This window comes from Leishmania donovani, chromosome 11 (genome assembly GCF_000227135.1).
Source record: "Leishmania donovani BPK282A1 complete genome, chromosome 11".
Taxonomy (NCBI): Eukaryota; Euglenozoa; class Kinetoplastea; order Trypanosomatida; family Trypanosomatidae; genus Leishmania; species Leishmania donovani.
Window position 1 is genome coordinate 18,901 of NC_018238.1, and position 26,003 is coordinate 44,903.

General features: G+C 59.2%; 9 protein-coding genes across 9 annotated transcripts; all 9 read left to right on the forward strand.

Annotated features, from left to right (window-relative positions):
* Positions 1 to 2,220: 2,220 nt before the first annotated feature.
* LDBPK_110080 (hypothetical protein, conserved) lies at positions 2,221 to 2,898 on the forward strand (the record flags this gene model as incomplete). Its single annotated transcript, XM_003858938.1, has 1 exon — positions 2,221 to 2,898. The coding sequence occupies one exon, from the start codon at positions 2,221 to 2,223 to the stop codon at positions 2,896 to 2,898; it is 678 nt and encodes a 225-aa protein (XP_003858986.1).
* Positions 2,899 to 4,032: 1,134 nt separating this feature from the next.
* Positions 4,033 to 5,613, forward strand: LDBPK_110090 (hypothetical protein, conserved; the record flags this gene model as incomplete). Its single annotated transcript, XM_003858939.1, has 1 exon — positions 4,033 to 5,613. The coding sequence occupies one exon, from the start codon at positions 4,033 to 4,035 to the stop codon at positions 5,611 to 5,613; it is 1,581 nt and encodes a 526-aa protein (XP_003858987.1).
* A 931-nt stretch (positions 5,614 to 6,544) lies between these two features.
* LDBPK_110100 (seryl-tRNA synthetase, putative) lies at positions 6,545 to 7,969 on the forward strand (the record flags this gene model as incomplete). The annotated part of the gene is made up of 1 exon (XM_003858940.1): positions 6,545 to 7,969. The coding sequence occupies one exon, from the start codon at positions 6,545 to 6,547 to the stop codon at positions 7,967 to 7,969; it is 1,425 nt and encodes a 474-aa protein (XP_003858988.1).
* A 1,519-nt stretch (positions 7,970 to 9,488) lies between these two features.
* LDBPK_110110 (protein kinase, putative) lies at positions 9,489 to 10,682 on the forward strand (the record flags this gene model as incomplete). The annotated part of the gene is made up of 1 exon (XM_003858941.1): positions 9,489 to 10,682. One exon carries the CDS (start codon positions 9,489 to 9,491, stop codon positions 10,680 to 10,682), a length of 1,194 nt encoding a protein of 397 aa, XP_003858989.1.
* Positions 10,683 to 11,694: 1,012 nt separating this feature from the next.
* LDBPK_110120 (hypothetical protein, conserved) lies at positions 11,695 to 12,264 on the forward strand (the record flags this gene model as incomplete). Its single annotated transcript, XM_003858942.1, has 1 exon — positions 11,695 to 12,264. One exon carries the CDS (start codon positions 11,695 to 11,697, stop codon positions 12,262 to 12,264), a length of 570 nt encoding a protein of 189 aa, XP_003858990.1.
* A 1,917-nt stretch (positions 12,265 to 14,181) lies between these two features.
* Positions 14,182 to 15,021, forward strand: LDBPK_110130 (NGG1 interacting factor 3-like protein; the record flags this gene model as incomplete). Its single annotated transcript, XM_003858943.1, has 1 exon — positions 14,182 to 15,021. The coding sequence occupies one exon, from the start codon at positions 14,182 to 14,184 to the stop codon at positions 15,019 to 15,021; it is 840 nt and encodes a 279-aa protein (XP_003858991.1).
* Positions 15,022 to 16,059: 1,038 nt separating this feature from the next.
* On the forward strand, positions 16,060 to 16,938 carry LDBPK_110140 (hypothetical protein, conserved; the record flags this gene model as incomplete). The annotated part of the gene is made up of 1 exon (XM_003858944.1): positions 16,060 to 16,938. The coding sequence occupies one exon, from the start codon at positions 16,060 to 16,062 to the stop codon at positions 16,936 to 16,938; it is 879 nt and encodes a 292-aa protein (XP_003858992.1).
* Positions 16,939 to 17,739: 801 nt separating this feature from the next.
* Positions 17,740 to 20,382, forward strand: LDBPK_110150 (hypothetical protein, conserved; the record flags this gene model as incomplete). Its single annotated transcript, XM_003858945.1, has 1 exon — positions 17,740 to 20,382. The coding sequence occupies one exon, from the start codon at positions 17,740 to 17,742 to the stop codon at positions 20,380 to 20,382; it is 2,643 nt and encodes an 880-aa protein (XP_003858993.1).
* Positions 20,383 to 22,730: 2,348 nt separating this feature from the next.
* LDBPK_110160 (hypothetical protein, conserved) lies at positions 22,731 to 25,814 on the forward strand (the record flags this gene model as incomplete). The annotated part of the gene is made up of 1 exon (XM_003858946.1): positions 22,731 to 25,814. One exon carries the CDS (start codon positions 22,731 to 22,733, stop codon positions 25,812 to 25,814), a length of 3,084 nt encoding a protein of 1,027 aa, XP_003858994.1.
* Between the last annotated feature and the right edge of the window lie 189 nt (positions 25,815 to 26,003).

Consider the following 26,003-nt stretch of genomic DNA (forward strand, 5'->3'; position numbering starts at 1 on the left):
GCAGCAGGCGCAGCGACACGCAGAGGAGCTGGAGCAGCTCCGCCACCAGCTGGCCGCCGGCGCGGACGAGCAGGCACAGGCCCACGAGGCCCTCCGCGCTGAGCTGGCGGCGGCGCAGAGCGAGCGCGACAACGCCGCGCAGCAGGCGCAGCGGCACGCAGAGGATGCCGCGTGTGTGAGGCAGGAACTGGGGGCCAAGGCAGCGCAGCTCGAACAGCTGGAAGCAAGCCTTCTTAGCTGGAAGGAAAAGGTGAAGAGCGCAAAACTGATGGATTCCGAGAGAATTTTGAGACTGAGCGAGGAGAGGGATGGCTGGCAGAGGGAGGCGGCGAGGGTTTCGGAGGCTGTGCGGATGCTGTGTGCCAGTGCTAAGATCTGCAGTAATGCGGGGTCGCCGACGGAGTGGTCGGAGAGTCTGTGTGAAGCTGTGAAAGATGGGCAGGCCGCCTTAGTTTGCCTTTCGTTAGAACTATGGACGGAAAGCACTTGGGCGGGTATCCAAGGTTTCAAGGAGCAGTTGACAGCTTACCTGGGTGCTCGTGCGTCTGCGGCCAAGGAAGCGGCTGAGAGAGTAGAGGCTCTGGAGGCTGAAGTCTTGCGCCTAAAGGAATCGGAGGCTTCATTGAGTGCTCGTTGCGAAAATACCGAAGCTCATGCAAGGAGTGTTGAAGAGGATTTGAAGCGTGCATCGACTCAAGCAGAGCGTGTTTCAGAATTGGAACAGGAGACCAGTGATCTCAGGACGCGGTGCAACCTTCTTCGAAAAGAACTGCAGAGGCAGCGGGAGGCAATGCAGCGAGACCGGTCGCAGCCGCACGAGACTGCAAACAGCGAGGCTGCAGCGTCTCCAATCACGGAGAATGCAAGTGCAGTTCAGTCTGTTTTGCTTGCGGCTGCGGGCTGTGTGTCGGAGCGGGATGTCGTTACCTTTGTGGACAGCAGGGGTTCGCAGGGCGGGTCTCTCAAGCTGAGCAAGGTAGGAGCAGAGCAGCTGATCAAGGAGAATGCAGAACTCAAGCGAGAAAACGCGCACAACAACACCGTCATTGCTCAGTACATCAGAGAGTTAGAGGGGTACAAGGCAAATGAACGAGTGCAGCTTAGCATCGAGTATCTCCGCAACATAGTACAGCAGTATCTCTGTGCGGCAGAGGATTTGCGCCCAAAGATGATTCCGGCCATTTGCACCGTTCTGGAATTCAGCAGCAAACAAAAAGAAGACGTCCAAACAGCGAACCCACGATGCCCTCGATTTCACTGACCGTCGTCGACGCTGTTGAGATGAATGGCCTGGAGCGGCAAAGCCGGTGACTGTCGTGTGCTCTGGTGACGCCATCAATGGCATGACAAGCGATAATGCGAAAAGAGAGGTACCCTGCGCTCCTCGGCACTAGCGTGATTGCCTTTAGCTTTGCTGCATCCATGCGCTCCCCTGATGACAGGGGCACACCTCGGCGCGCCGCATCAGGGCTCAGTGGCCCCACTCTGTGCGTGAAGGGGACAAGCAGGCCCCTTCCCCCCTATGCCTGCCAATGCCGGTCCACCTCCGGTGGCGGCAGGGTCAAGCGCCCGCGACGCAGCGAAGTGAGAGCGATGTATTGCTGCTGGTGTATGGGCGGTCAGGTCCTGGATGGCGCTGCTTTGCCCGACGCGATGGGGGCCTGTGTGAGCGGCCGGGGTCACGTGGCGTTCAGCTCACGTTGTATGGTGGCATGGACATGTTGAACCGCGGAAGCTCGCTGCTGTCGCACTTTTCATTTCATTTTTTTGGCAGACTAGCTTTCTGCTACTCTATGGCCTTTACAGTCCTTCACACTTACACCCTCATGCGCACACTTCTGTGATTACGCGTGAGGATGATGGGTATAATGTGTGCCGCAGTGCGTAACAGCATTTGGGCGTGCTGTGTGTCTTCTCCGGCTCCACTGCACCGCGGATACTGAACATGGGATCCACTTGCAGCTCTTTGCCCGAGTGCATGTCAGGGCTCCGTGAATGTTGGCCGAGTGCTTCTATACTAGCGCATGCTGCGCTGGCATCTCCAGGTCTACCACGCTTGCACAGGGCCTCTATGTTTTCTCCCCACTTACCTACGGCCTCTTCCATTGGTAAACTTCTAGTCTCGTGAGTCAGTGCTGCAGCTTTATTTTCCCTTCCCACATAGGCACAAGGCACAGCACGGTTGCTGTCGTTTCGTTCTGTGCGCTGGCATAGGCTCTCATGGTGAAACGAGACTTGCAGAAGGAGAAGCAGCAGGAGCTCGCTGCTATTTGGGGCAGTGAAGTCCAAGGGGATGCACGCTTTCCTAAACGGCGCAGAGCCGCTCAAAAGAAGGGTCTTGGTGCTGTCGAGGACAACGACGACGTAGACCCAGCCGCCCTGTCAGACATTGGAAGCGATGCCGGAAGCATCACGAGCAAGCACAGCGATACGGCAAAGAAGGAAACGAGGAAGACCGTCAAAAAGGAGAGCACCGACTATCGCCTCCATTGCTTTGTCGAACCTGGCACGGAACTGAACGCCGTTCGGACCGTCTTTGAGGCCTACGAGCCCAAGGTCGAAATTCGTACAGCGCAGAAGGGCAATTTGCTCAACAAGTCACAGTTTGCAGTGCTCACGTTTCGCAACAAGGCAATGGCGCTGCATGCGGTGAAGAAGCTTGACGGAACCAATCAGCGTGATCTTCTGGGTGTGAGTAGCCTGAAGCTGAACCTTATGCTGACAAGGCAGCAGAGCAAGATTGCGCGCAAAACGTTCAACCGAAAGATCCGCCATGTGAAGGAGCGAAATCAGCTCATGGAAGCGCAAGAAGACATGGCGTTTATTCGAAACTTTTTGAAGCAGCATAGCGGTGCAAAGAAGGGCAAGCAAGACGGGAAAATGCTCAGTCTCTCGTGATGTGGTTGAATCACCATGTGTGTGTGTGTGTGTGTGTGTGTGCGTGCGTGCCGAGATGTGCAGTGCGACCGATGGAATCTCGTCGACAGCCACACTGAGCGAAGCGTTCAATAAACACGAGTAACCCTTCTTTTCTAAGCCTGTCTGAGCGTCTACGCCACTGAAGTACTTCCTCTCGTAACTGAGATGGCAAGCAAAGGCGTTTGGAAAGGTGCACATCCTACCCCCGCCCCAACCTTTCTATTCTCGCCTTGCCTTTCCCTGTTGCAGAGCTGCGAATCGAATGGTCGCGCTTCGCCTTTTTGTTTCTCTCGTTCCTGTAGTGAATGTAGAAACAGTTCATACTCAATGGAAGACTCTTGCAGCTCCCGTCATCCAGTCGAAAGCAGTACGCATGCCTGCTCCGTCCATCATTCCCTCACAGGCTCTACGCCTGCTGACAGGCCGGTCTCTCTCTCCCTCACCCCTCATTGTTTCACCCTTTTACTCCTCGCAGCCTCATCTCAGCAGTGCGTCATCCCTCCCCCTATCAGCGTTCTCTCAGCGGGTGCACAAGCAAGCACCCAAATATACGTAAACACGGCCGAGGTGTGTTCTGAAGACGGCACGGGCACGTGTCTTTACTGCGCGAGGGTCACTTGTGTGTGCTACCCTCGACTGGTGAGTGCAGTGTAGAAGAGCCGGTCGATTCGCTCGCAAGCTTGCCGCGAGCAGATGGAGAGGGCTGTTAGGGATGAGGCAACGTACGCTGCACTTAAGGAGTGTCGGCCTCAAAACTGGGGGCCCCTGCGCACTATCACTACCGTTGACAGCTATGTGGGCGGGACGAGGCAGGCGGACGCCGCCTCCTACCCCGTGCTGGAGGGTCCTGGAACACTACGCTCTCGAACGGGTTACGAATTCACTGGTTTGCTGCACGAAGGCGAGGCCTCTGGTGCCGGCGTTCAGAGTTGGAGCGACGGCCGCATAGTCTGTGGAACGTTCCAGCACGGCACTGTGACGGGGAGCGGCTCCTTGCACTGGCCCAACGGGGATGTGTACACAGGGGACCTCTGCGAAAGTGTGCGTCACGGTCACGGCACCCTCGTCTCTGACGCCGGCAGGTCACGGTACACTGGCGACTGGCAGAGTGGGATGCGGCACGGACACGGAACCCAAGCCTACCCTGATGGGAGCGTGTACGAGGGGGAGTGGCAGCACGATGCACGCCACGGCAACGGCTGCATGCAATATAGCACGGGCGACATCTATGAAGGTGCATGGAGCGACGGCACGCCATGCGGGAACGGGGTGATGGGCTGGGTAGACCGCAGCGGCTGCTTTTACCGAGAGTTGTACAAGGGCGAGTGGAAGGCAGGGTGTCCGGACGGCAGCGGCGTGTCCACGTACATGGCCATGCCAAAGGATTGCCTCCTTGGGTCATCCTCCACTCCGCTCGTGGCACCGTCCCAGTACGCAGCGCCTGCCGAGGCACTCTTGAACGTGTACGTTGGTGCGTACCGCCGCGGGCAACGCCACGGCCGAGGCATTTTCTACTACGCAGACGGCAGCTGTTACGAGGGCGGGTGGGCTGCGGGGTTCAAAAGCGGAGAAGGTCACTTCACCTCTGCGGTCGGAGAGGTGCAGGAGATGAACGCAACATCGGAGCAAGACACAGAAGCTGCAGAAGAAGCAGTGGCGGCGCTGACTCTGGAGGAATCCGCATCTTCCGTGGTACCCTCCGTGTCACCTCACGGCTTGGGCAACCTCCTCGAGACCGAGGACGATCTGCAGGTGACAATGCACCTCCTTTTACTACGCTACAATACAACGCTGAAAACCCTCTTCAAGGACTACAGCCATCGAAGTGCGCATGTGGCCTTGCCTACAACGCGCAGTGACTGGTGGCAGCACCGGTTGCCTGGTCGTATGACACTCACGCAGTGCCTATGCCTCCTTCACGACGCACACATACTTGGCTCGCACTTCTCGATTGGTGCCGCGTTGCGCGCAGTAGCCGAGGTGCTGCGCGTCGAGGCTGAGACGTGGAAAGGTGCAAGGGCGGCAACCACCCTGGCGTCCACCCTCACCTTAGTGAACGAGGCGGAGGGCACTCTCAACTACCGTCAATTCTGCGAGTGGCTCATCCGCGTCGCTGTGACGGTGAATGGCGGGCCAACGTGCACGACAGTGAAGGCGAAGGTGAGTGCCTTGCTGGATGGTTCGCTCAGCCGCGTCTCCGGGGCATCGTCACGCGCGGTAGCTGCCACCTTTCTGCCCAACTCTCTACAGCACATGGAGGACGTGCAGCATCACCTCAGTTCGCTGAAGCGCTGCTACGCCGAGCTTCAAAGCGTGAAGGACGGGGGTAGATACGGTGTGTCTCTGCGCTCCTGCCTGATAGCCATGAAGGGAACGCTTGCGAAGTGCCAGATTAGCTCTTCATGTGTCCTCGAGAAGCTGGCGTGGCTGAAGGATGAGTCGGAGTCGAGATACAGCACCGCTCCGAACGCGAAAACCGTCGCTGAAGAGCCATCCTTGGCACAGGAGATGGTGACCTCCGCCATGGCGAGGAACAGGCAAGTGCAGCAACTGGACGAGGATGCCGGAACGGAGCAGTCGTTTGTGGAGTTTGTGGAGACGGTAATGACGGTTGTCGAGGCTGCGCGTCATCGCGGCTGCACGAATGCGGATGCGTTGCTGGTCGACCTTCAGCGCCGTTTGTTTGCCCAGTAGAAGCACGATTCGTGTGAGGCTATCCTTTTCGCGTTTCCTGCTTCCGTTTGCGGGCTCCCGATGCGGTGGTGGCACCAATCATGTGAAGGCGTGTATGTGCGCCTGTGCGTCATTCGAAGATGTATCTGAGACTTTACTTGGTGCATGCCGACTACCGCTTCACGTATGTATAGTTGAGCCCTCACTCTTTGCTCCTGCTCTACGACGACGACTCTTATGTTTGACACCGTTGAATGGAGGTGGGGGCGTGGCGGCCCCCTTTCGCTCAGAGGGCGACTCCGAATCTGTGTTTGCAGGGGAGCGCACTTGTGTCCGCCTTCCGTCATCTCAAGCAACACAACAACTCGTACACGCGCCTAAGAGTATACACGGGTGATTGCAACGCTGCCTAGTCGCACACGCAGCTTCAGGTAATGATTCGAGGGAACACGCAAGCGGCGGGCATTTCAGACGCAGGCCCACGCATTTTGTTATACGCGGCGTGCGCGAGACCTCTGATTTTCGGTGCTCAACGGTGACTTGCGCACTCGCTCAGAGATGCTGAGGAACTGCCTGTGCGCATGGGTGATTTACAAGCTTGAGGAGCCATCGTGAGTGCACAAGAGAGGCATATCTCATCCCTTCTTCTGCTATGCCCCAACTCATCTTCCGCATTACGGCAATGATGTGTTTCTCTTCGCTTCTCTGCTGCGGTTCAAACTGGCTGGTGTGTCGTGGTGGTCTCTTTATGTGCTCCTTGCCTCGTCTCGACGCTCAACGGACGCTGGCCACGTGCTGCCATGCCAAGAATCGCCTCCCTTATCATACCCGTGCAACACACACTTGCGACACCCTCTCTTTAATATTTGTTTTTTTTTTCTGTAACAACAACACAGAAACGCCGTTGCGTGCTGCGAAGCATACTCCTTTGTCTTGTGTGCTTACGGTGACCATGGGGCTCGACATTCAGCTGTTCCGCGATCCCGAGATGGCGGATATAGTGCGCGAGTCGGAGCGCCGCCGCTACGCCAGGCCGGAGATCGTCGATGATATCATAGAGATTGACAAGCGCTGGCGCCGCACGCAGTTTCTAACGGAAGCCAGCAAGAAAATGATCAACACTTGCAGCAAAGCCGTCGGCGCCAAGAAGAAGGCAAAGGAGGCGGACGGCGACGTCTCTGAAGTGCCGGCAGATGTCATGAGCGCCGCCCGGGAAGGCACATTAGACACGGAGAAGCTGGAGTCGTTGTGCATTCTCCAGCTAAAGCAGCTGTCCAAGGCACTGGCGACGCAGGTGGAGAGTCTTGCAAAGCTGGCTGCGGAGCAGGAAGCGGAGCGGGATCGTATGGTGATTAGCGTTGGCAACGTCTTGCACGAGTCTGTCCCGGTCTCGAACGACGAGGAAACCGGCAACGTGGTCGTGCGCACCTTTGGTGACGTGACGCGCCGCTTGAAGATGACGCATGTAGACTGCATGGAGCGTCTGGGACTTATGGACACGTCCAAGGCGGTAACCGCAATGGCGGGTGGCCGCGCATTTGTTCTGCGTGGTGGCCTCGTACAGCTGCAATTCGCCCTCATCTCGTACGCGCTCAACTTCCTCATCGCCCGCGGCTACGAGCCCTTCTACCCGCCCTTCTTCCTCAACAAGGAGTATATGGGTGCAGTGGCGCAGCTTTCTGACTTTGACGAGTCGCTCTACAAGGTTTCCGGCGACGGGGACGAGAAGTACCTGATTGCGACGAGCGAGGCACCCATTGCCGCCTACCACACCAACAAGTGGTTCACCGAAATGAAGGAGCCGATCAAGTACGCCGGCGTCTCGTCGTGCTTCCGAAAGGAGGCCGGTGCGCACGGCCGCGACACGCTCGGCATCTTCCGCGTCCACCAGTTCGACAAACTGGAGCAGTTTGTTGTGTGCTCTCCTCGCGAAGATCAGTCGTGGAAGATGCTGGAAGAGATGATCCAGACCTCCCAGGACTTCAACGAGAGCCTCGGTCTGCCGTACCGCGTCATCAACATCTGCTCTGGGGCCCTCAACAATGCTGCTGCCAAGAAGTACGACCTGGAGGCGTGGTTCCCCGGCTCTGGTGCATTCCGCGAGCTTGTTTCGTGCTCGAACTGCACGGACTACCAGGCCCGCAGTGTTAACTGCCGCTTCGGCCCGAACACAAAGGGCAGCACAGCGAACAGCACGAAGGAATACTGCCACATGCTGAACGGTACTCTCTGCGCTGTCACTCGCACAATGTGCTGCATCTGCGAAAACTACCAGACCGAGGAAGGCATCGTAATCCCCGAGGTACTGCGCCCCTTTATGATGGGGACGGAGATGCTCAAGTTCCCGGCAGAAGCCCCTACGGCCGATAAGGAGTAAGAGCCTTCAGTGGGATGTGATCAGTGCAACAGCAGCGGGCCATCCACGCTGACCAGAGCGTTGGCGTGCGGGTCTTTTCACTCTACCTCCCCCCCCCCCATTGTCATTTCTTAGCGACGCAGAAATGTGAAGCGAAAAATAAGTGCGTCTCTCTCGCCCCTTCCCCCTCGTCCTCCGGTCTCGGATGGTGGAGAGATCATCATCCTTTTAGCGGGGCTTTCCCATCTCATCGTCGGATCCTCGCTGCCGAGAACAGGCGACAAAATGTTTTTCGCCAGCGACGCCACCGCAAGCAGGGAACCCCTGATGGTGCTCTCTTGCGCTCTCCTCGTTTTGTTGTTTTCCTCTATGCTTTGCAGCTCCGCGCTTGTCGCTTAAGGACCAGCGAGCGCGCGACGTGCCCTTGGTCACACACATGGCTGGGGGTGCTCAGCAGTGGCACAAGTGTCATTGGGAAAGACGGAGGTAGGGGGAAGGGGAGAGGTCTTCTACGCGTTATCGCCTCACAGCATCGAGCAGCCATTCGCATGCCCATCTCTCCTTTTCTTTTTCGGCCGATTTGCACAGCCGACGAGTCGCTAGGCAGTGGCACATCAAACCGGAAGTAAGCCCTAGCAATTCAAGCGACGACGTGCCCAATGCGAGTGTGGGTGCATCGGTACACGACGCCTCTTTCTTGATATATACGCACACAGCTGTCTTGCATTTCCCTCGTCTTCCCGACCTTGAGCGGATCGCGCGTTAGCTGCATATGCGTTGTCTATGTGAAAAGCAGCAACACGAGGAAGACCGCAAGACATCCCAGGTGCGCCCTAGTCGGTGCTCGCGCATACTGGGTTGCATGCAGCAGCGAACACAAACTCCCACCACACTATACACGACCGTGCCGATACCGACCAAGGAGGAGGAGCAGCTTTTTCCTAATTTTACTGTGATTGTTACCGCGCCCCCTTTCGTGCGTGGTTGTCGGCAGACTGAGGGAAAAAGACCGTGCATGGCTGCATGTGTGACTAGCTGCGCCTACCATGATTCTCTTCGGAGCTAGTTTTAAGAAACACAGGATGTAGGATGCGGTGGCGAGTAGACAGACGCCAATGTGCATTCTTTGTACATTTACTCGTCGAATGCAACCCTACATATCGCGTTGCTTGAATGCCAGGTGGGAATGGACGGCCCCCGCATCAGCATGCGTTTGTGTGTGTGTGTGTGTGTGTGTGTGTGTGTGTTTTGCTTATTTGGAGGAATGCAGGCACTCCGTGCGACCTCTGCAGTGGCTGTGATTTTCTTCTATTTTCTCTCATCTGCTCTTGCTGCTGCCTCTATGTGGTGAGCTCCTTCGGCCTGCCAAGCGCAGACTCACTGGAAAGATCGCCGCCTCCCATCACCCACAGCGAAGGCGGGCATCACTCTCTCTGCTTACACTCAAGTGGCTCCATCACTAAAGATAGCGTTGCGCCAAGTCGCGGTGTGGTTCCGCTGCCAGCGCCGTGGATTTGTGCAGAACTGCGCTCTTCCTCAAATGGGAGGGGAGCTGGATGGCCAGAACAAAGACGCGCCCGATGATGGCAACGCAGCGCGCAAGCGCGCGTGCCTTGAGCACGTGCTCCCTTCCATGCAGCAGCGCTTTGCAGAGCTGGCCCACGCTAGCGTCGGCGAGTCGTCTCTCACCGTGGAGGCACTTTTCCAGAGGTACCAGCGCGTGCTGAAAGTAGGCGAGGGCACTTTCGGCGAAGTATTTGTTCTTTACGACACCGTGGCCCACACGTACATCACCATGAAGCGCATGCACACGCTGCTCAGCTTGCGGCGCCGCAGTCTGGGCATCCACCGTTGCACTTTTCGGGAAGTGGAGCTGCTTGCGGCACTGCAGCATCCGAACATCGTTCAGGTGCTTGATTACCATATCCTCTCCGACGGTAGTTTGGTGATGCTGATGCCGGTTATCGCACACGACCTCACATCTCTGCTGCGTCGGTGGCCCGCAACCCCACAAAGCAGCGGCCACGGCACAGCTTCGACCGCTGCCTCCATACGTCCGCGCATGCCGCTGCACGTCGTCAAGTGCATCTTTCGTCAGATCATCGCCGGGATCGCCTACCTCCACAAGCATAAAGTGGTTCACCGCGACTTGAAGCCGAGCAACGTCATGGTCGATCACACCGGTGTGGTGAAGCTGATCGACTTCGGGTGGTCGCGGTTCTGTGCCGCAGCAGGAGCCATGACAGGTCCACCCTGTGTTACTGCTTTTCGGCCGCCGGAGGTGCTGGTGGGGGCACACAACCACTACACCTTCAGCCTCGACATCTGGTGCTGTGGGTGCATCTTGTTCGAGATGTTGACGGGGGGCACACCGTTTGCAAAGAGCCGCAACGAGGCGGAGTGCCTCGCGAATATTGTGGACTGGCTTGGCTCCCCGCCTAGCTCCAGCGAGGTGTACTACCGGTGCGCCGCCCGCTGCACTTTCCCTCTGGCCCCTGGTCGTCCCGACACGTTCGCGCAGCGGTGTAACAACTACGGCATCAAGTCAGCAGAGGCAATGTTTCTCCGGCGGATGCTGTGCCTAGAACCGGGGGAGCGGGCCACCGCCGAGGCACTCCTCAGAGACCCCTGGTTTACAACGGCACCGACGATGTGCGTGCCGAGGGCCATTCCGCTTCCGGCGCACAATATGTTCCGACTGGTGGAGATCAAGCGGAAGGAGCTGGAGCATTGATGGTGCAAGCATACGTGCACAAGCACGCCCGCATTCGTGTGTCGATCAAGTGCACCTCGCCCGCGGGATGGTCACTTCGTTCCCCGTTCGCGAGACGTCATCTGCAACAAGAGATGGAAAATGATGTCTATTGCGTGCATAGATGCAACGCTTATGTCTGCTGGAGCTGCCCGCTCGTTTTCTTTGGAAGAACGGGAGTACACAATGACCTGCAGATCGCGTGGGTGCTGTGACTTCCACACAGCTTGGGGGAGCACGCAGATGCTCAAGATTCTCCACGTTGGCACAACTCTTTCAAGGCACTACATAACGAAGCTCCCGTCACCCCCACCCCTTCCTCAACGCCGACATGGTCCATCATCGCCTCGCTCACGCGCCCATCGGGGCTCATTCACTTCTTTCCCAAAGCATCTCTCATCGTTCTCTGTGGATGCCTCCCGTAGCAAGCACCTGGCATCTTCACTGCCTTTTAGTGTTCTTTGTTGCGTCTAGTTCAACGTATGAGAAGCGCGGAAGCGTGCACCGCACCATTCTCGTACGTTTGCACGTCCCCTCCGCGCTACATCCGAACCTGGCCACGCTAAGCGCCGCAGCCACATCACTTCAGCGAAAACACCCGCATCGCCGCCCCGCTCGTCCGACTCCCTCGTGAAGTGCGCAGCGAGTTTACAAATATCGAAAAGACCGTCACCGCTCTCGTGGCGGAGTCGTGTCCCAACCAAACGCATACTCGACTTCCACCTGCCCGCTGAGCGACACACTCACGCTTGTTTCACCGCTACGGTGTTGCACCCATCGCCGCTTCCGTCACAGAAGACCAGGCGCGTGTGCGTACACGTGAGAGCAACCGGTGACGAAGCGCGCTACGCTCATCCGGCTTCTTGTTTGGCTTCCCTTTCCTCCAGCACAGTCGCTGCCATGGGCTGACGCTCCCTTCTCCGCCGAAATCTCGCACGCCCTCTTGTCTTTCTTTCCTTGCCCCGCCACCCCCAGCACCCCTCGTTGCCCAGTCATGCTCAACAATGCATACAGCGAGAGGCGCGAGCACTACCTCGACCTCTTCGCAGACGAGGAGGCGCAAGCGGGTCACTACAAGGATAAGATGCGCTGTTTTCTTACGCTGGAAGAGGTGGTGGAGCGTCTGCGTGAGCAGCCCAGCATTCACGAGCGTATCGCGTCCATCGAGGAGTTCGAGGAGCCCACTGGGCCCCTCAGCGTACTGAAATTGTTCGCTAGGTCGCGTTGTTTTGTTGTTCTGCAGACGGCCTCGTACTGGTGGTCGCTCGAGAGGCGGGAAGACGTTATTGTGGTGCAGCGCTCCCAGAACTTCAGCAGTGTTCACAGCAGGTGCAAAGGTGCATATCGCCACTATCGCTGGCCGATCGAGTCGGCACCAACAGCACGGCGGTGTATGTGGTGCCGCGGTGGGCCGAAGCTCTCCGAAGTGTTTAGCGCCATGCTGCGAGACCACGTCTTCGACCCCAAAGGCTGCGCTTCTTCCTCCTGGGAGTTCTCCGACTACGTCTTTCACCTCTGTCTTAGCGGCCGCAACGCTGACCCCATGTGCGACAAAGGACGCTGAGTCGCGCGCCGAACACACGAAAAACCCGAAAACGGGCCTTCATCACTGTCAGCAATACAGCAAAATGCACACACAAGCACGCGCACGAGCATGAGAGCGCGAAGAGATGAGTGGCATCACTTCCCTCGCAGACCTGTAAAGAGGTGTGTCTGTGTGTGCGGGCGTTGATGCAGTATCGAACTGAAGCCGTATTTGTATCTTTCTCCCCCCCCCTCCCTCCCCACCACCGCTACCATCGCCCTCTGTGGTTTCTTACCTCTCTCCCTGTTGCTCGTGAAGCTGGCAGCTGGCCGATGCTGCCGCTGTATAATCCGAGAAGCAAGTGAGCACTGCGCAGACGCCATTTCCATCGGCCCTCGCTTTTCTCCTCCTTTGCACCATTTTTTCCCTCACGTTCTGCTGTTGTGCTGTGCGGGGAGATGATGGCGCGCATCCGCCTATATATATTCCCTTGTCACCTTTCGTTTTTTCGTTATCAGTTTAATCGGCGAACATGCAGAATACGCCCCCCCCCTTCTCCTTCTTCTCCCGCTGCTCCTCCCCAACGGCCCGCGAACGATCGGTGTACATCACAGGGTTGCGCGACATGCCAATACGTTTATCCGCCTATGCCTACAGCGAAGCGAGCCATGAAGGGTGAAAGGTGGTCCTCTCGCTATGTTCTCGCGTGTGGGTGTGCTCGTGTCTGTTCCCGTCATCGTGTCTGCGCTCCGAACGCGCGCGCGAATGGAATCAGGCCTTGCGTGTTTGTGCGCGTGGCAAGCACGCACTCGTCAATGTGCAATCACACGTATGTACCCAGTCTCTCCCGTTTCCCCGATGATGATGTGCGTGCATGACGGCACCAGTGAAATCTCACACCCTTCACGTCGTTGATGCAAGCGGCTCGGCATTGGCTCTATCACTATTAGCGTTCCCCGTTCATCTCTTCCCCTCACTCTTGGTGTGCATATGCTAGTGGTGAGGTGCACTTCCCTTGTGTTTTGCCAGCGACAAGGATTGGTATAGAAAGCAGCGCACCTCCGCCCACCCCCTCCTGTTCTCCGCTCTCGGTCTTGGGGCGATAGACGTCTGCCGTGCACACGCATAGTGCCTTCTGTGGCTGTCCCTCCGCGTATGTGTGTGCGTGTGTGTTTGGCTGAGAAAGAGGACGACGATGTGTGCCTCGACAAGCCCTCGCTTGCTGTCTTCTGTCTTCGTGTTTTCTCAGTCGCCCCGTGTCTCTTTCATTCTGCGGCACACGGCATTGGTGCCCGTGCCTCCCCCGGCCCCCCTTCTTCAATGACCATTCTTACCCGACACTCACTCACTTGGCCTCGCTGCGCCATCAGGGATGGATAGAGCAACTAGTGGCGTATGTGCGCATATAATCACGAACGCACCTAAGACAAACTGTGGGAATGCAGTGCGGTCGCAACTCCGGAAGAAACACGAGAAAGCGCTGTCGTGAGCAGCTTCGCCTTTGTTCTCTTTTCAGCTAAGCGACTTCCCTCAGGGTGTCATGAGCAACGAGCACAGGTGTTCGGCGAAGCTCCTCCGTGTGGTGCGATGGCACATCGCTCTACGCAGCCGTCCGAGCGGTCTGCACCCCCGACAGTCCAGGTTGCTCCTTTTCCCTCCCCCTCCCGCATCCCAGACCCTCTCCTCTCGCGCTGCGCAACTCTCCACCCTCTATGCGTGTTCCCACCGCATCGCATCTCGCCCCCGCCGCCCCCTCCGTACCAGAAAACAAACGGTGTCGCTAGAGAGCGTGATCACAATACGAACCTCTCTCTTGTCGCATCACAAGAACTCGGGAGCCCGCCCGCCCACCCACACAACCTCATCGCCACAGCGAGGTCGGCGCCTTTCCCTCCTCCCAGCCATCTCGGCTCTTCTTCTCGCGGCTCCGCTGCCACGGCGTGCGCAGTGTCCATCATGGCGCTTCTTCAGCGTGTGGTGCAGGTCATGCAGGAGGTCGCCCCGCTAAGCCTTGCAGACCACTCGTGGGACAACGTAGGCGTTCTTCTCGAGTCCCCGGCACCCAACAAGAGCAACGCCATTATGCTCACCATCGACCTCACCCCGGAGGTGATGGAAGAGTGCCTGGAAAAAAACGTTGAGGTCATTCTCGCCTACCACCCGCCGCTCTTCCGCCCTGTGAAGCGCTTAACGCTCCAGGATCCGAAGCAACGAATTATTCTGCAGGCGGCCTCGGCAGGGATGTCCATCTACGCGCCACACACGTCGCTCGACGCTGCAGAGGGCGGCATCAACGACTGGCTTGCCTCCTTGGTTGCTGGCGACGGCGCTTACACCGCTAGTCCCATCCAGCCCACCTCCTCGTACGCACCGAACGCGGCGGAGGCAACGAAGGCCACCGGAATGGGCCGCCTTGTCAAATTAAAGGAAGAGGTGGAGTTCTGCTCTATGGTGGGGTCGCTGAAGCAGCAGCTGGGCCTGGCCACGGTGCGAGTGGCGCTGCCAGACTCATGGGAACCGTCACACAAGGTATCGTCGGTAGCCCTGTGTGCCGGTAGCGGCACCAGTGTGTTTCGGCTGCTGCGCCTCCCAGTGCACGTGTTGCTCTCAGGTGAGATGAGCCACCATGATGTGCTGGCCGCCACGGCAGCTGGGCAGGCGGTTATCCTTTGCGAGCATACAAACACCGAGCGCGGCTTTCTTAAAGCGGTGTTGCAACGCACACTGCAGGCGAAGCTAGAGGGGACTACCGTGCTGGTCTCCGACAAGGACCGCGATCCACTCGCAGCCTGGTAGGCAGATGTGTCGCTGCCCTCACCATTGCCATCACCGCCTGCCTGATGTCATTGTGCCTTCACTATTTGCTCTTCCCTTTCGTCTCGGCCAGGCGTGTGCCGCAGCTGTGGGCGAGAGGCGAGCCAACAGCGGAACAGGTTGAGACTCGCGCTCGCGGTAGTGCACCTCCTCGTCTTTCTCCATTGTCATAGTCGTGGTGCAGCCATAGACACTGCAGTGGCGCGATCCGAAGGCCAAATACCACGGTGGATGCCACCAAATGTGCATAGATTCACCTGCGTACCCGTGTTGTTCTTGCGCACGTGTGTGTGTGGGGGGGGGGGACTGCAACCGGCAAGTTTGCGGAGAAAAGGAGGAGACCATAGCAACCTGCGTCGCGCTGCAACGCGAGAGAGGTACACCAGTCTCAAATCAAGCAATGAGGCGGTCGACGTTGTCGCACAGTCTCCTCAATGGGTCAAACGGGCGAGCGCATATGCCGCTGCGTGCGTGTCTGGCACACAGTAGAGAATCTCCACGATGCACAGCTCGTGTTTTGTCTGTGGTTCGACTTCACTGCCGAGAGGAGCCACCGCCCTCCCCCCTTCGCTGCAGCGCAATGTCTTTACAAAGTCATGACGCTCTTCTCCTCCACGCCTCACCCTTACCCATGTGTGCTGGGCGGTGCCCCTCCTCCTGTCTTTTGTGCTCGCCCCTCACGTGGACGTTTCGTGTTCTGCGCCGGCGGAAGATGTGAGTGCAACCGAGTGGTCCCTTCTTCCTCGCACCCTCCTACCCACATTCGCACAGACTGCCATCCCCCCTCGACTCCCCTCCCTGCGCGTGTGCATCGCTTATCCCGTATTAGGTGCTGATCCCGCTCATTGATCGCGGCGCCCACTTTTTTGTTTTGGCGGGGAGCATTTCTGCCGCGTACACCTGCTCGCTGCCTGCACGCTCGCACCGCCTCTGGCCGCGCTTCCGTTTTCCGTGCGTGACGTCCTGCTGCACATCCGCAAACACCTTTGCACGGCAACACACACGACCCAGGAAAGGCGGATGATGAACACATCGCTGTTGGTGCAGGATGTGGACGAGATCCAATGCGCCGTGGATCGATGGTATCGCCAGTCGTCGTCCAATCTGCAAGCGAGCCATGCTGCGTTCACTGCGCAGCTGCGGCAGCTGCAGGAGCGCCTCGGCCTTGACCCGGGCGCCCCGACGCTCAGCGCGCATGTGGATGCGATGATCACACCGCCTCGCCACATGTACCTATCGGATGACAACAATAGCGGCTCACCACCGATGGCCTCGCCGCCCGTCAGCCGTGGCCAGCTCAACTACGACCATCTGCTCGACGAAGTGGTCAGCAAAGGTGCATCGATGCCGCCCTTCAACCCCGAGGAGGAGGCAGAGCGGCGCCGGCGACCCAACGCGGAGTCGGTGAGAGCTCCTTCCACACCGCCGGAGGACTGCAACGGGCCTTGTCAGGTGCTGGTGGAGTTCAAGCGCAAGCGCATACTGCAGTACGAATCTCCCTACTACGTAGCCCCGGGCGAGCACGTCGTGGTCGGTGGCGACAGAGGAGAGGACATCGGGCTCGTCACGCACACGTGGAGGGACGCGGAGGCTCACCAGCTCGGCGAGAACCGCGACAAGGGCGTAGGCAAGGTTCTGCGTGTTGCGAGCGTGCTCGAGGTGACGCAGTTGCAGGGTGTGCAGACAGAGCTTGAGACGCGCGCCGTGGAGGTGGCGCAGGAAAAGGTGCAGGAGAGCGGGCTGCCCATGCGCATCGTAGACGCCGAGTACCAATTTGACCGTCGCAAGCTCACTTTCTACTACCAGTCCATGCACCGACTCGACTTCCGCACGCTGGTGCGCGACTTGTACAAAACCTTCCGTGCCCGTATCTGGATGGAGCCTGATACCTCGTCCTGACGCAATATAACGTGCGTGGGCGTGCCCGGCGGACTCCTCGTGCGAACGAAAAATCACCGTGTAAAGGCGTTGTCGGAGAAGCGCCCGCTCGCTGCTGGTAGTGGTGCAGCTGGATGGACAAGGAAACGGAACGAAACGAGAAGGCACCCGTCGATGGCTCGGTGTGCGTTTTGCTCGATTACACGGTGACGGAAAGTGATTGTCTGGACGAGCACGATGGCCTGCGTATAGCAGTCATGGGCGGCGAAGGCGGCACGACGGCCGATGTGCTGACTGCGATCGTATTTCTCTCTTGTAGATGCAACGCGGTACTCGCACGACATGCGAGCGCCCTTCTCTTTCTTAGTTCAGTTCTGTTTTGCTATCAAGCATGGATGCCGGTGTTGCCAAGTATTGGGCGCGTGCGTGGCGAACAGACGGCGTAAGCGTAAATACGCATGAGGGAAGGAGAAAAACGCTGGTGAGGGAGAGGCCCACCACGGTGCTGTGCGGTCGGCGCCGCCCTGGGACACCTCCCACACTTAGCCAGCGGCTCGCCTGGGTTGAAGAAGCGTTACTACGCGCTTCCTTCGCTGGAATGAAATAATAAAGGACAGCGCATGGGGCCGGCTTCTTTTTCGTCTTCGGCGGTGACGTCCTTCACGCGCCTCCTCGCCTCGTGCCCCTGCCCGCTTGCGTTGCAGTTATCGCTGGCCATGATCGCCTAGCGCCTCTTCTCTCTTGCAACTATCCCGCTGCCCTTTCTTCATCCATTTCTTTCGTGATGCACAGCGCTGCTCAGTTGCGACAAACATCGGCGGTATGGACTTAGATGACATCGATCGCTGGCGCGCCGGTGGCAGCAACCGAGACCACTATCGCTCGCGCTACGCGCCGCAGTACTGTCGCAAGTGGAATGATGCGTACCAAAGCACATACGACCCGCCCCCGCCACGGCGGTACTTCAACGATGATCCTCCCTCACCAAAGCTGCCCCCACGTCGGAGCGCTCCACCGCCACCGCCACCGCCGCCGCCACCACACCGTTCGGAGTCTCAGAATGCAAAACGCAAGCACAAGCACCACTCGAAGCCCCGTCGCAAGCGCCGTGCGAGATCGGCCAGCTTCACCTCTAGCGACGCGACCAGCACGGTGACGAGCCGCACGTCCTCCACCTCGAGCGCCGATAGCACTACAAGCTCCACGACCACCTCGTCCAGCTCATCGAGCAGCAGCGGCTCGTACGAGCCTTCCGACTCGGAAAGAGGGAGTGCGACGACGTCCAGCACCAGCAGCACCTCGGCTTCGTCGAAGTCCACCTGCGGCAACAGCAGCACTTCCTCGCATGAAAGACGTGCACAGCCGCACAAGATGCAGAAGCATCTCCAACGGCACGCCAACGCGCTCTCTCGCGTCGCTGCGAAGCCGATCATAGCCGCGCAAGACGAGGAAATCGCCGCAGCAGCGGCGTGCAGAGCAATTCTCAGCAAGGAGGCGCAGCTGAAGGAGCAGGAGCTAAGGCTTCTCCAGCAGAAGCGGAACTTCGCGGCGGAGGTTCAGCGTCGGTCGTCCCAGCCGCATCGCTTTGTGGCCGAAGACGACGCAATACGGCAGATGCAGCGGCTTGTCGATCTTACAGACACGACGCCGGCGTTGGAGGAGTTCCTGAGGCGCACATCCAAGGCTCCGCCTGCGAGCGGTGCCTCGACGGACGCCGGGGCGCTGACGTATCTGCGCTCCTGCGAGGGAACTTTGTCGAGAAACGGGGTGGCGCCGCTGCTGAGTCGGATCGTCGCACCGCCACCCACGCCCGCCACCACCGCGGCCGCCAACGTTCGATGCGAAGAGCGCCTCGTCATTGTTGGGGATGAGCCACCGGTCCCTACAAGCCAGCCAAGTGGCTCACCGGAAATGGCACCATCGGCGACTACGCCGTTCATCGCGGCCTCGGCGCCAACTGCCAGTGAAAGAGTGGAGCTGCGCGGGACGAGCGCCGAGGTCGACTCGTTGCTGGAGCACAGTCTTCCCGTAGAGGGCCACCTTCTCACGCGCTCCCCTCCGCCAACTCCGACCGACCGCGCAAGAGCGCCTGCTCCGTCGGAAAGGGTGCCGGCACAGTCTCTCACCGTCGATGCCGGAAAGACAGAGAATCAGGTGTTCGCTGCCGGCGCACCGGCGGAAGGTGCGGTCACAGCTGCAAATGGCGAGCAGAAACAAGGCGGCTCGGTCGCGCCGGCAAAGGAGAAGGCAGCGGAGGCCGCTGAGCCGGCGGCGAGCAGACCCTTAAAAGGCGGCCGCGTTACTTGCAATGAGCTGGTGCAGCGGCGCCGCATCAAGGTGAAGGTGCGACGTCGCCGCAGTCGCTCGCACGTTCCGGCGCACCAGTCCGAGACGGACGATGACGCAGCCTTAGAGGGTGATCCTTCGCCAAACGAGAAGCGACAAGACAGGGTTGTCTCGCCTCCCGCCGGAAACTCGCAGCCAGCGCAGCGGCAGCAGTCCATCGGTGCACCGCTGCAGCTGCTGCCGCCACCACCAAGCCCCGCCTCTCACGTCGTCGCTGAACGGCAGCTCATCTTCAGCGACCCAGTGCAGCAGTACAGCCAGGGTGGGGCCAAAAAGCAGCCGTGGGCAGTGGCCAACTGGCCGTGCAATGCCCCACCACGGAGGTCGACGCAGAAAGGAAAGGATGGCCCGCCAGCGCTCTGGTACGCCTCCAACAGCCCCGTGCCGCTCTCGCACCGTGAGTTCAAGAGCTTGCTCTGCTCCGAGTACGTGTCGCCGGAGATGACGACCGTGTTAGCGCCGGGAGCTGCGGACGCGACCATAGCCGGTGTTGATGCGGACAAGCAACTGTCGGCGGCGCCGACGGGTACGAAGGCGGGACGCGATGCGTACGTGCCATACGGCGGCGGCGCTGCCCACGTTGCAACTCCCTCCAGAGCAGCCGGTGCTGGTGAGCGCGGCGCTCAGCGAAATTCTCGGCACCGATCCGTGCGCATTCAAGATGTGAACGAAGACTCTGGACTCCCCTTCGACGTGGAGTCAGCACATAGAGAAGGCGACTCTCCGGCCCGTATCCCTGCCAAGCTCTCAGCACTCCCTCCAGTTGCTTTAAGGGGCGACGAAGACGAGCTGGTCGTGGAGTTTCCGCCGCCGCCGCATATGATGGCAAGCGATATGCCGCCCCCGGGTGACGTGGGCAGCGACGGCGAGGACAGTTGTTGCGGGTGTGGAGGCAGTGGGTGCAGCTGCTGCTCTGCTCCTTGTGCTGGCTTCTGTAGTTGCTGGTCCGCCATGTTCAGCTGCCTCTTTCCGTGCTGCTGCGGCAGGAAGGCAAAGGTCGCGCAGTCGACTGAGCCGCAACGTCGACTGGCCTTTCAGAGGCCCGATCCAGCCTCTGCTCCACCGATACTGCCCCTGCAGATGCAGACCACACCGGCCACGACGAACGTGCAGCCATAGAAACAGCACCAGCGGAAGCTGTACACGCACTCCTCGGCAGCAGCTGTCGATGCGTGCCGATAGCTTGCGGCAGCGACCGTATCGGCAACGCAGCTACTACTGCAGCAGTCGCCGCCTCCCTGCCACTCTACCTTGGACCTCAATGCAACAATGACGACGGCAGCGGAGATGGAAGGCTGCTCGCCTCCCCCCCTCCACCCTGCCGCACCTCTGCATGATGTAGGATGCCGGCTGACAATGGCGGGTGCAGTGAGGAGTCATGCGCACAGGCGTTACGTCCGAGCAGCAACAGAGGAAGGTGTGGTGCGGTGAGTCTGCGCATACGCTTGCCTGTGTTGATATCTCCGTTCTGAGAAGAAGGGAGTGCAGCGGTAGAGAGGGCGGTTCGGCGGATGACACCGCCTGCCAGCGGACGACATCCGTCCCCAGCACTTTTTCTTCTTTCTTTCAAAACCCACTTCGCGCCCTTTGGCTGTTATTGTTGGGTTTGGGTTGTTGCTTCGTTTGGGTGCCTCGACGTATCCACGGCGTAGATCTCTTCCCCCACCCCGCTGTCCCCTCCCTTTTTTTATTTTGACCTGCACCCTAAAATATATCTATGTATATGTGTATGCATGTGTGCATCTAGAGAGAGATATGCGTGTGTGTGTGTGTTCTCATTTACTTGGACTTTTTTGTTGTTGTTTTGTGCTTATTTCGGCTGATAATGGAAGGAATCAGGAATGCCGGTGTTGGAGGCTGCGTGTATGCGTGCATGTGTGCATGCATGTGTTCCTCTGGGAGAGCTCTCATGCCGCCCTGCGCGCAGAAGAGTCCACACAGAGAGAGAGCCAAAAAGCATATGTCTGCGTGTGGACGGGCGCAGAAGTTGGGCTTTGTGGTTGAGTTGTCGCATGACCTGTATCGCATTGTGGCCTTGCTTTAGTGCTTCTGTTGCATCCATGCGCTCCCCTGATGACAGGGGCACACCTCGGCGCGCCGCATCAGGGCTCAGTGGCCCCACTCTGTGCGTGAAGGGGACAAGCAGGCCCCTTCCCCCCTATGCCTGCCAATGCCGGTCCACCTCCGGTGGCGGCAGGGTCAAGCGCCCGCGACGCAGCGAAGTGAGAGCGATGTATTGCTGCTGGTGTATGGGCGGTCAGGTCCTGGATGGCGCTGCTTTGCCCGACGCGATGGGGGCCTGTGTGAGCGGCCGGGGTCACGTGGCGTTCAGCTCACGTTGTATGGTGGTATGAGCATGCTGAGCCGCAAGCAAACATTTTTCTGTACTCACACATCTTTTTTTTCGTGCCGTTTTCGCGCACTCGTCGTAAAGAGTCGTCGTGGCACCGCTCGGCGATTTCTTGAGCGCGAAGCGTGCGTGCGCTGCGTTGCTTCTCGTTCTCTCACATCACCGGTGGGGGCGCTGGTACCACAAAGAGGACAGCGGCCTTGTCGAAGAAGCGTTGGCACGGTGTATGCGTACCTGCGCATTCTCCTCTTCTCGAAGGGCATTGCGGCAGTGGTGGGCGCACGGGGCGTACCTGCGTGTACGTGTGTGCTTGTGTCAGCGAGCATGCAAGGGCGGCTGGGAGTACGTGAGGTAGCTTGTGGCTGGACGGAGGGGAGGGAGAACGGCGAGAAGGGAGTCTTCTCACCCTTGTTTTCAGCGTTGGTGCCTCCCTCCCCCCCCCCATCCACGTCGCCTTCGTATGTCGTTGTTGTTGGTGTCCCTCGCCCGCCGTGCGGGTCTTCATGATTTCCCCTTCTTTTATTCCCTCCCTTCGCTGTGCTCTGAGGTAACTTAGACTGCGTCGTCTGCTCGTGTGCGTGTTGGGTCGGGCAGCGACGACGCGATATCCGCGTCCGTCCTCTTGCCCTCTGAAATGTGCCGCAGCGAGCCAATGAAAGATGGAAAGTGCACCCCTTCCCTTCATCCGACAAACGGCCCCCACCCCCACCCTCCAACCGCATCCATACAGTGATGCTCGCGCGGCTACTAGCACAGCATTACGTACGTGTTCATGTCTGGAAGCTCACCAGTTGCTTGGTGAGCACTTTCGAGCATGTACGCGCATCTCTGCACCTCATGAATACGCAGCCTCCTCAACCCCTTCCCTTTCGCCGACTGCCTCATGCGCATGCATGCGCACCCCCCCCCACCCCGCCCGACCAACAGTGCGGGAGTTGCAGAACTCATCCGCCACGACTCTCTTTGCACCGCTGCCGCAGGCCTGGACCGCCCATCCTTCACCTTGCAGCCTTGAAAGCCTCAAAGACACTCGCGCACGCGAACGGACGCCTTTCGTGTGTGCGTCTCTCCGATCGGCTCGCTCTCGGCTCGTCTTTTCATCATTACTTCGTGCGCAATGGAGGACGCGGCCCCTACCAAGCAAGATCGTCGCATCTACAAGGTGCTGCGTGACCGATGCGATACCCCTCGCGTCCTCTTCTCCACCGAGGATCCGCTCGTCCTCGTGCGCCATGGCGACCGGTGCTACGTCTTTCTGTTCAGCACCAAGTACTATACCTACATGGTCAAGAGCAAAGGTTTCAAGCTGTATGCGGTGTGGGCGAATCGGCAGCTGTCTGTGACAGCTCGGTCGGACCGGATCACCCTAACGTCGCTTGACCCGCGCGCCATGAAAGCAACGCCGCAGTCCTACAAGGAGACGACGGACGCCGCTGTCAACGAGTTCAGCACGGTCACACTGGAGACGAAATCGGCGCTGAAGGCAGCGGAGGTGGAGGAGCGTATAATGTACCTTGTTGAAAGTGCGCAGCGCACGGCGGCGGTGCTGGAGCAGCAGGAACGTGGCATTGCGCTTGACGGGGGCCGCTACCTTGGCGACAACGATGACGACGCCCACTCCGGCAGCTCCTCTGATAGCGAGGACGGTGACAGCGGCGGTACGTCCATATCCGCCACACTCGTCTCGGCAGCCGCTCGTGCAGCGGTTCAGCAGGGAGACGGAGGGCGCAAAAAGAAGGTTTCCGAAGGGGGGCTGCACATGGCCCCATCGCGCTACATCGCCATCACATCCCTTGTGGATGGCGAGTTTGCTGACTACACGACGCTCAAGAATGCGTACATGCGGCATGAGGAGGAGGACCTGCTGCGGGACTTGGGCGTCTTCATCAAAGAAAACGAAGGTCAGGTGGAGGCATTGTGCGAGCACCACTACCCGGCCCTCATCCACGCCGCGCAGCAGTGCGTGAGCATCTCTGAGCGGGACGCCGAGCTCGTAGGCGAGGAGCTCAGCGGCGCCACTGCCCTCGTGCGCACCGCTGTCGTGAACATGAAGAAGGCTACTTCCAGCCTCCTCTTGTCACGCAGCACCCGCGACAACCTGCAGCAGGTGCGCAGCCTTCTCTCCAAAGCCATTGCCGTCGCCGAGTATCTCGAGACAGCGGAGTCGCAGACGCAGCGCCAGCAGCTCGTTGGGGCGGTGGCCACGCTGCGCGAGCTGATTCGCCTGGCCGCGCCGCTTAGCGAGTACGCCATTGGCGAGTACGTGCTGCATGTTCGCGTCCCGGCACTCACGCAGGATGTCTTCAGCTACGCCGTGCAGCATCTCAACAACTGGCTGCGTGTCCTGCGGGACAAGGCGTATCCGATTGGGAAGGCTGCGATGGAGTGGCAAGGCACCGTGGCCGCCGGTCGCCTTTCCTCGCACCTCGTCATGGCCGAGGCAAGCGAGCAGTGGTGGCTGAACGAGGAGTTTGTGCCAGCGCAGCTGGAGCTGGCGCCGTTCGCCGAGGCGGAGGCGATCACTGCGGTGTCCAACGGTGCCGGAATCCAAGCCGTCTTCATAGAGCTGCACCGCGAGGAGTACCTCGACAAGTACTACACAGAGGGCCGGTGGCAACAGGCGCGCGCTGATCTGCTGGAGTGTCCGCTGGCGTTGGCGAACCTGTCGCCTGCCGAAGTGCTCAGCAAGTTCCGCGAGTACTGCGCCACAGCCATGGGGTTCATTTTAATCGAGGACATAGTTTACGGCGCCACCTCGCCGCACCTTCGCTCCCGGGCCGAGATTATCCAGCTGTGGGCCAGCCTCTCTGCCAAGATTGCCGAGCACGCCCTCAAGGTGCTGCAGGTCCTGCTGGCAAACCCTAGCGAGACAAGCGAGGCTGTCCAGCAGGTCCAGGTACTGCAGTCGCTCATCCGCTGTGCCGCCGACAACGTGAAATGTGTCGAGCTAAGCAACCTGCCCCTTATGCGCGCGATGGAGACGGCGAGCGACCAGCTGATCAGCTCATGGCTGCAGCAGGCCTGTGTTGACTGCATGCAGCTCATTATGAGCGATACGTTTGCCCCCGCCGTGGCCACGGATGCCGCGCAATATGCCGAGCTTGTTGCGCGCTTCTACTTCCACAGGTGCACCTCTCTGGAGCTGAGCATCCCAAGCGCCTACACTAGTGGCGCCCTAACGCTGCCCTACAGTGCTGTCGTGCCGCGCATCGGTGAGTGCGTTCTCGGCTTCCTTACGCAGTGCTACTCCACCATCATCACCGACACGTCCACCGTCGTGATGCAGTCGGAGCTGAACAACGTGGACGAGATGCTGCTCAAGTACCTGACGGTGCTCTTCCGCACAGTGGCAGAGTCGATGCAGGGTCAGCTCATGTCCATCGATGCGCGAGCCGTTCTGCAGCTCGCAGTCTACGTGACGAGCTGCTCTATGATGCCAGTGCTCATATCATGCGCGGAACAGCAGTACATGCTGCACTGGCAATGTCATTACGAGCGGGAGAAGACGCAGACAATCGGGGCACCGAAGCTGATGGCACACTGCGTCAAGTTCTTCACCAAGTCTCTGCAGCTCGGGATTGAGCGGCTGCTCTCGGCGATCATGAAGGAGGTCGAGGTGCGGCTGCAGGCCGTAGACTCCATGTCGTACTGGAAGGCGCAGGTCGAGGCGCGCCGACAGAACCAAAAAGATAACGGCGAGGCCTTTTCGTCCTGCATGGAGTACATTCTCACGATGATTCCCAAGCTGAGCTCCGTCCTGCAGAGCACCGTCGTGCGCAGTGTCGTGGGAACGGCGATCACGCGAGCAGCAGTTCTCATGCAGTCCAGCTTGCACACAGCCATCACAAACGCCTATCAAGACGGTGCGCGCGACTTTTCTATATGGAAAGAAGCCATCGAGGAGTACGAGAGTCAGTGCACCATGGGTGTCCCTCTGTGGCAGCGCCGTCTTGGTGAGCTTCTGCCGGGTATCAGTGGGGCACAACGCTTCCCACTCAACGCGGCGGTCGCAGTTCAGGAGGTGCATCAGTGGATGTATCCGAAGGAGCAGGCGTACAAGGCGGACAAGGCGAGCCAGCCACAGATCTTAGCTGGCATCGAAGGCGCCGGCAAGGCTGTGGCGAAGGGTTTCCAAGCAGTGGGCAAGGGCGTCGCTGCCAGAGCCAGTGTCTTTGGGAAAGGGCCACAGCAGCAGCAGTAGCTGCCGCACAGTTGTGGCGATTCCAGTGTCGCGTGTCGGCCCTCACGCCGGCCGTGTGAACAGTCGACATGGGTACGCTTATCGCCGTCTGTGTCTTGTCACTCGTGTTGTCGCTGTCGGCGCCCTCGCACGTGCGTCCTCATCTGCTCAAAAACGTGTGTGCGTTTCTTCTCTTGCTGCATTTTTTTA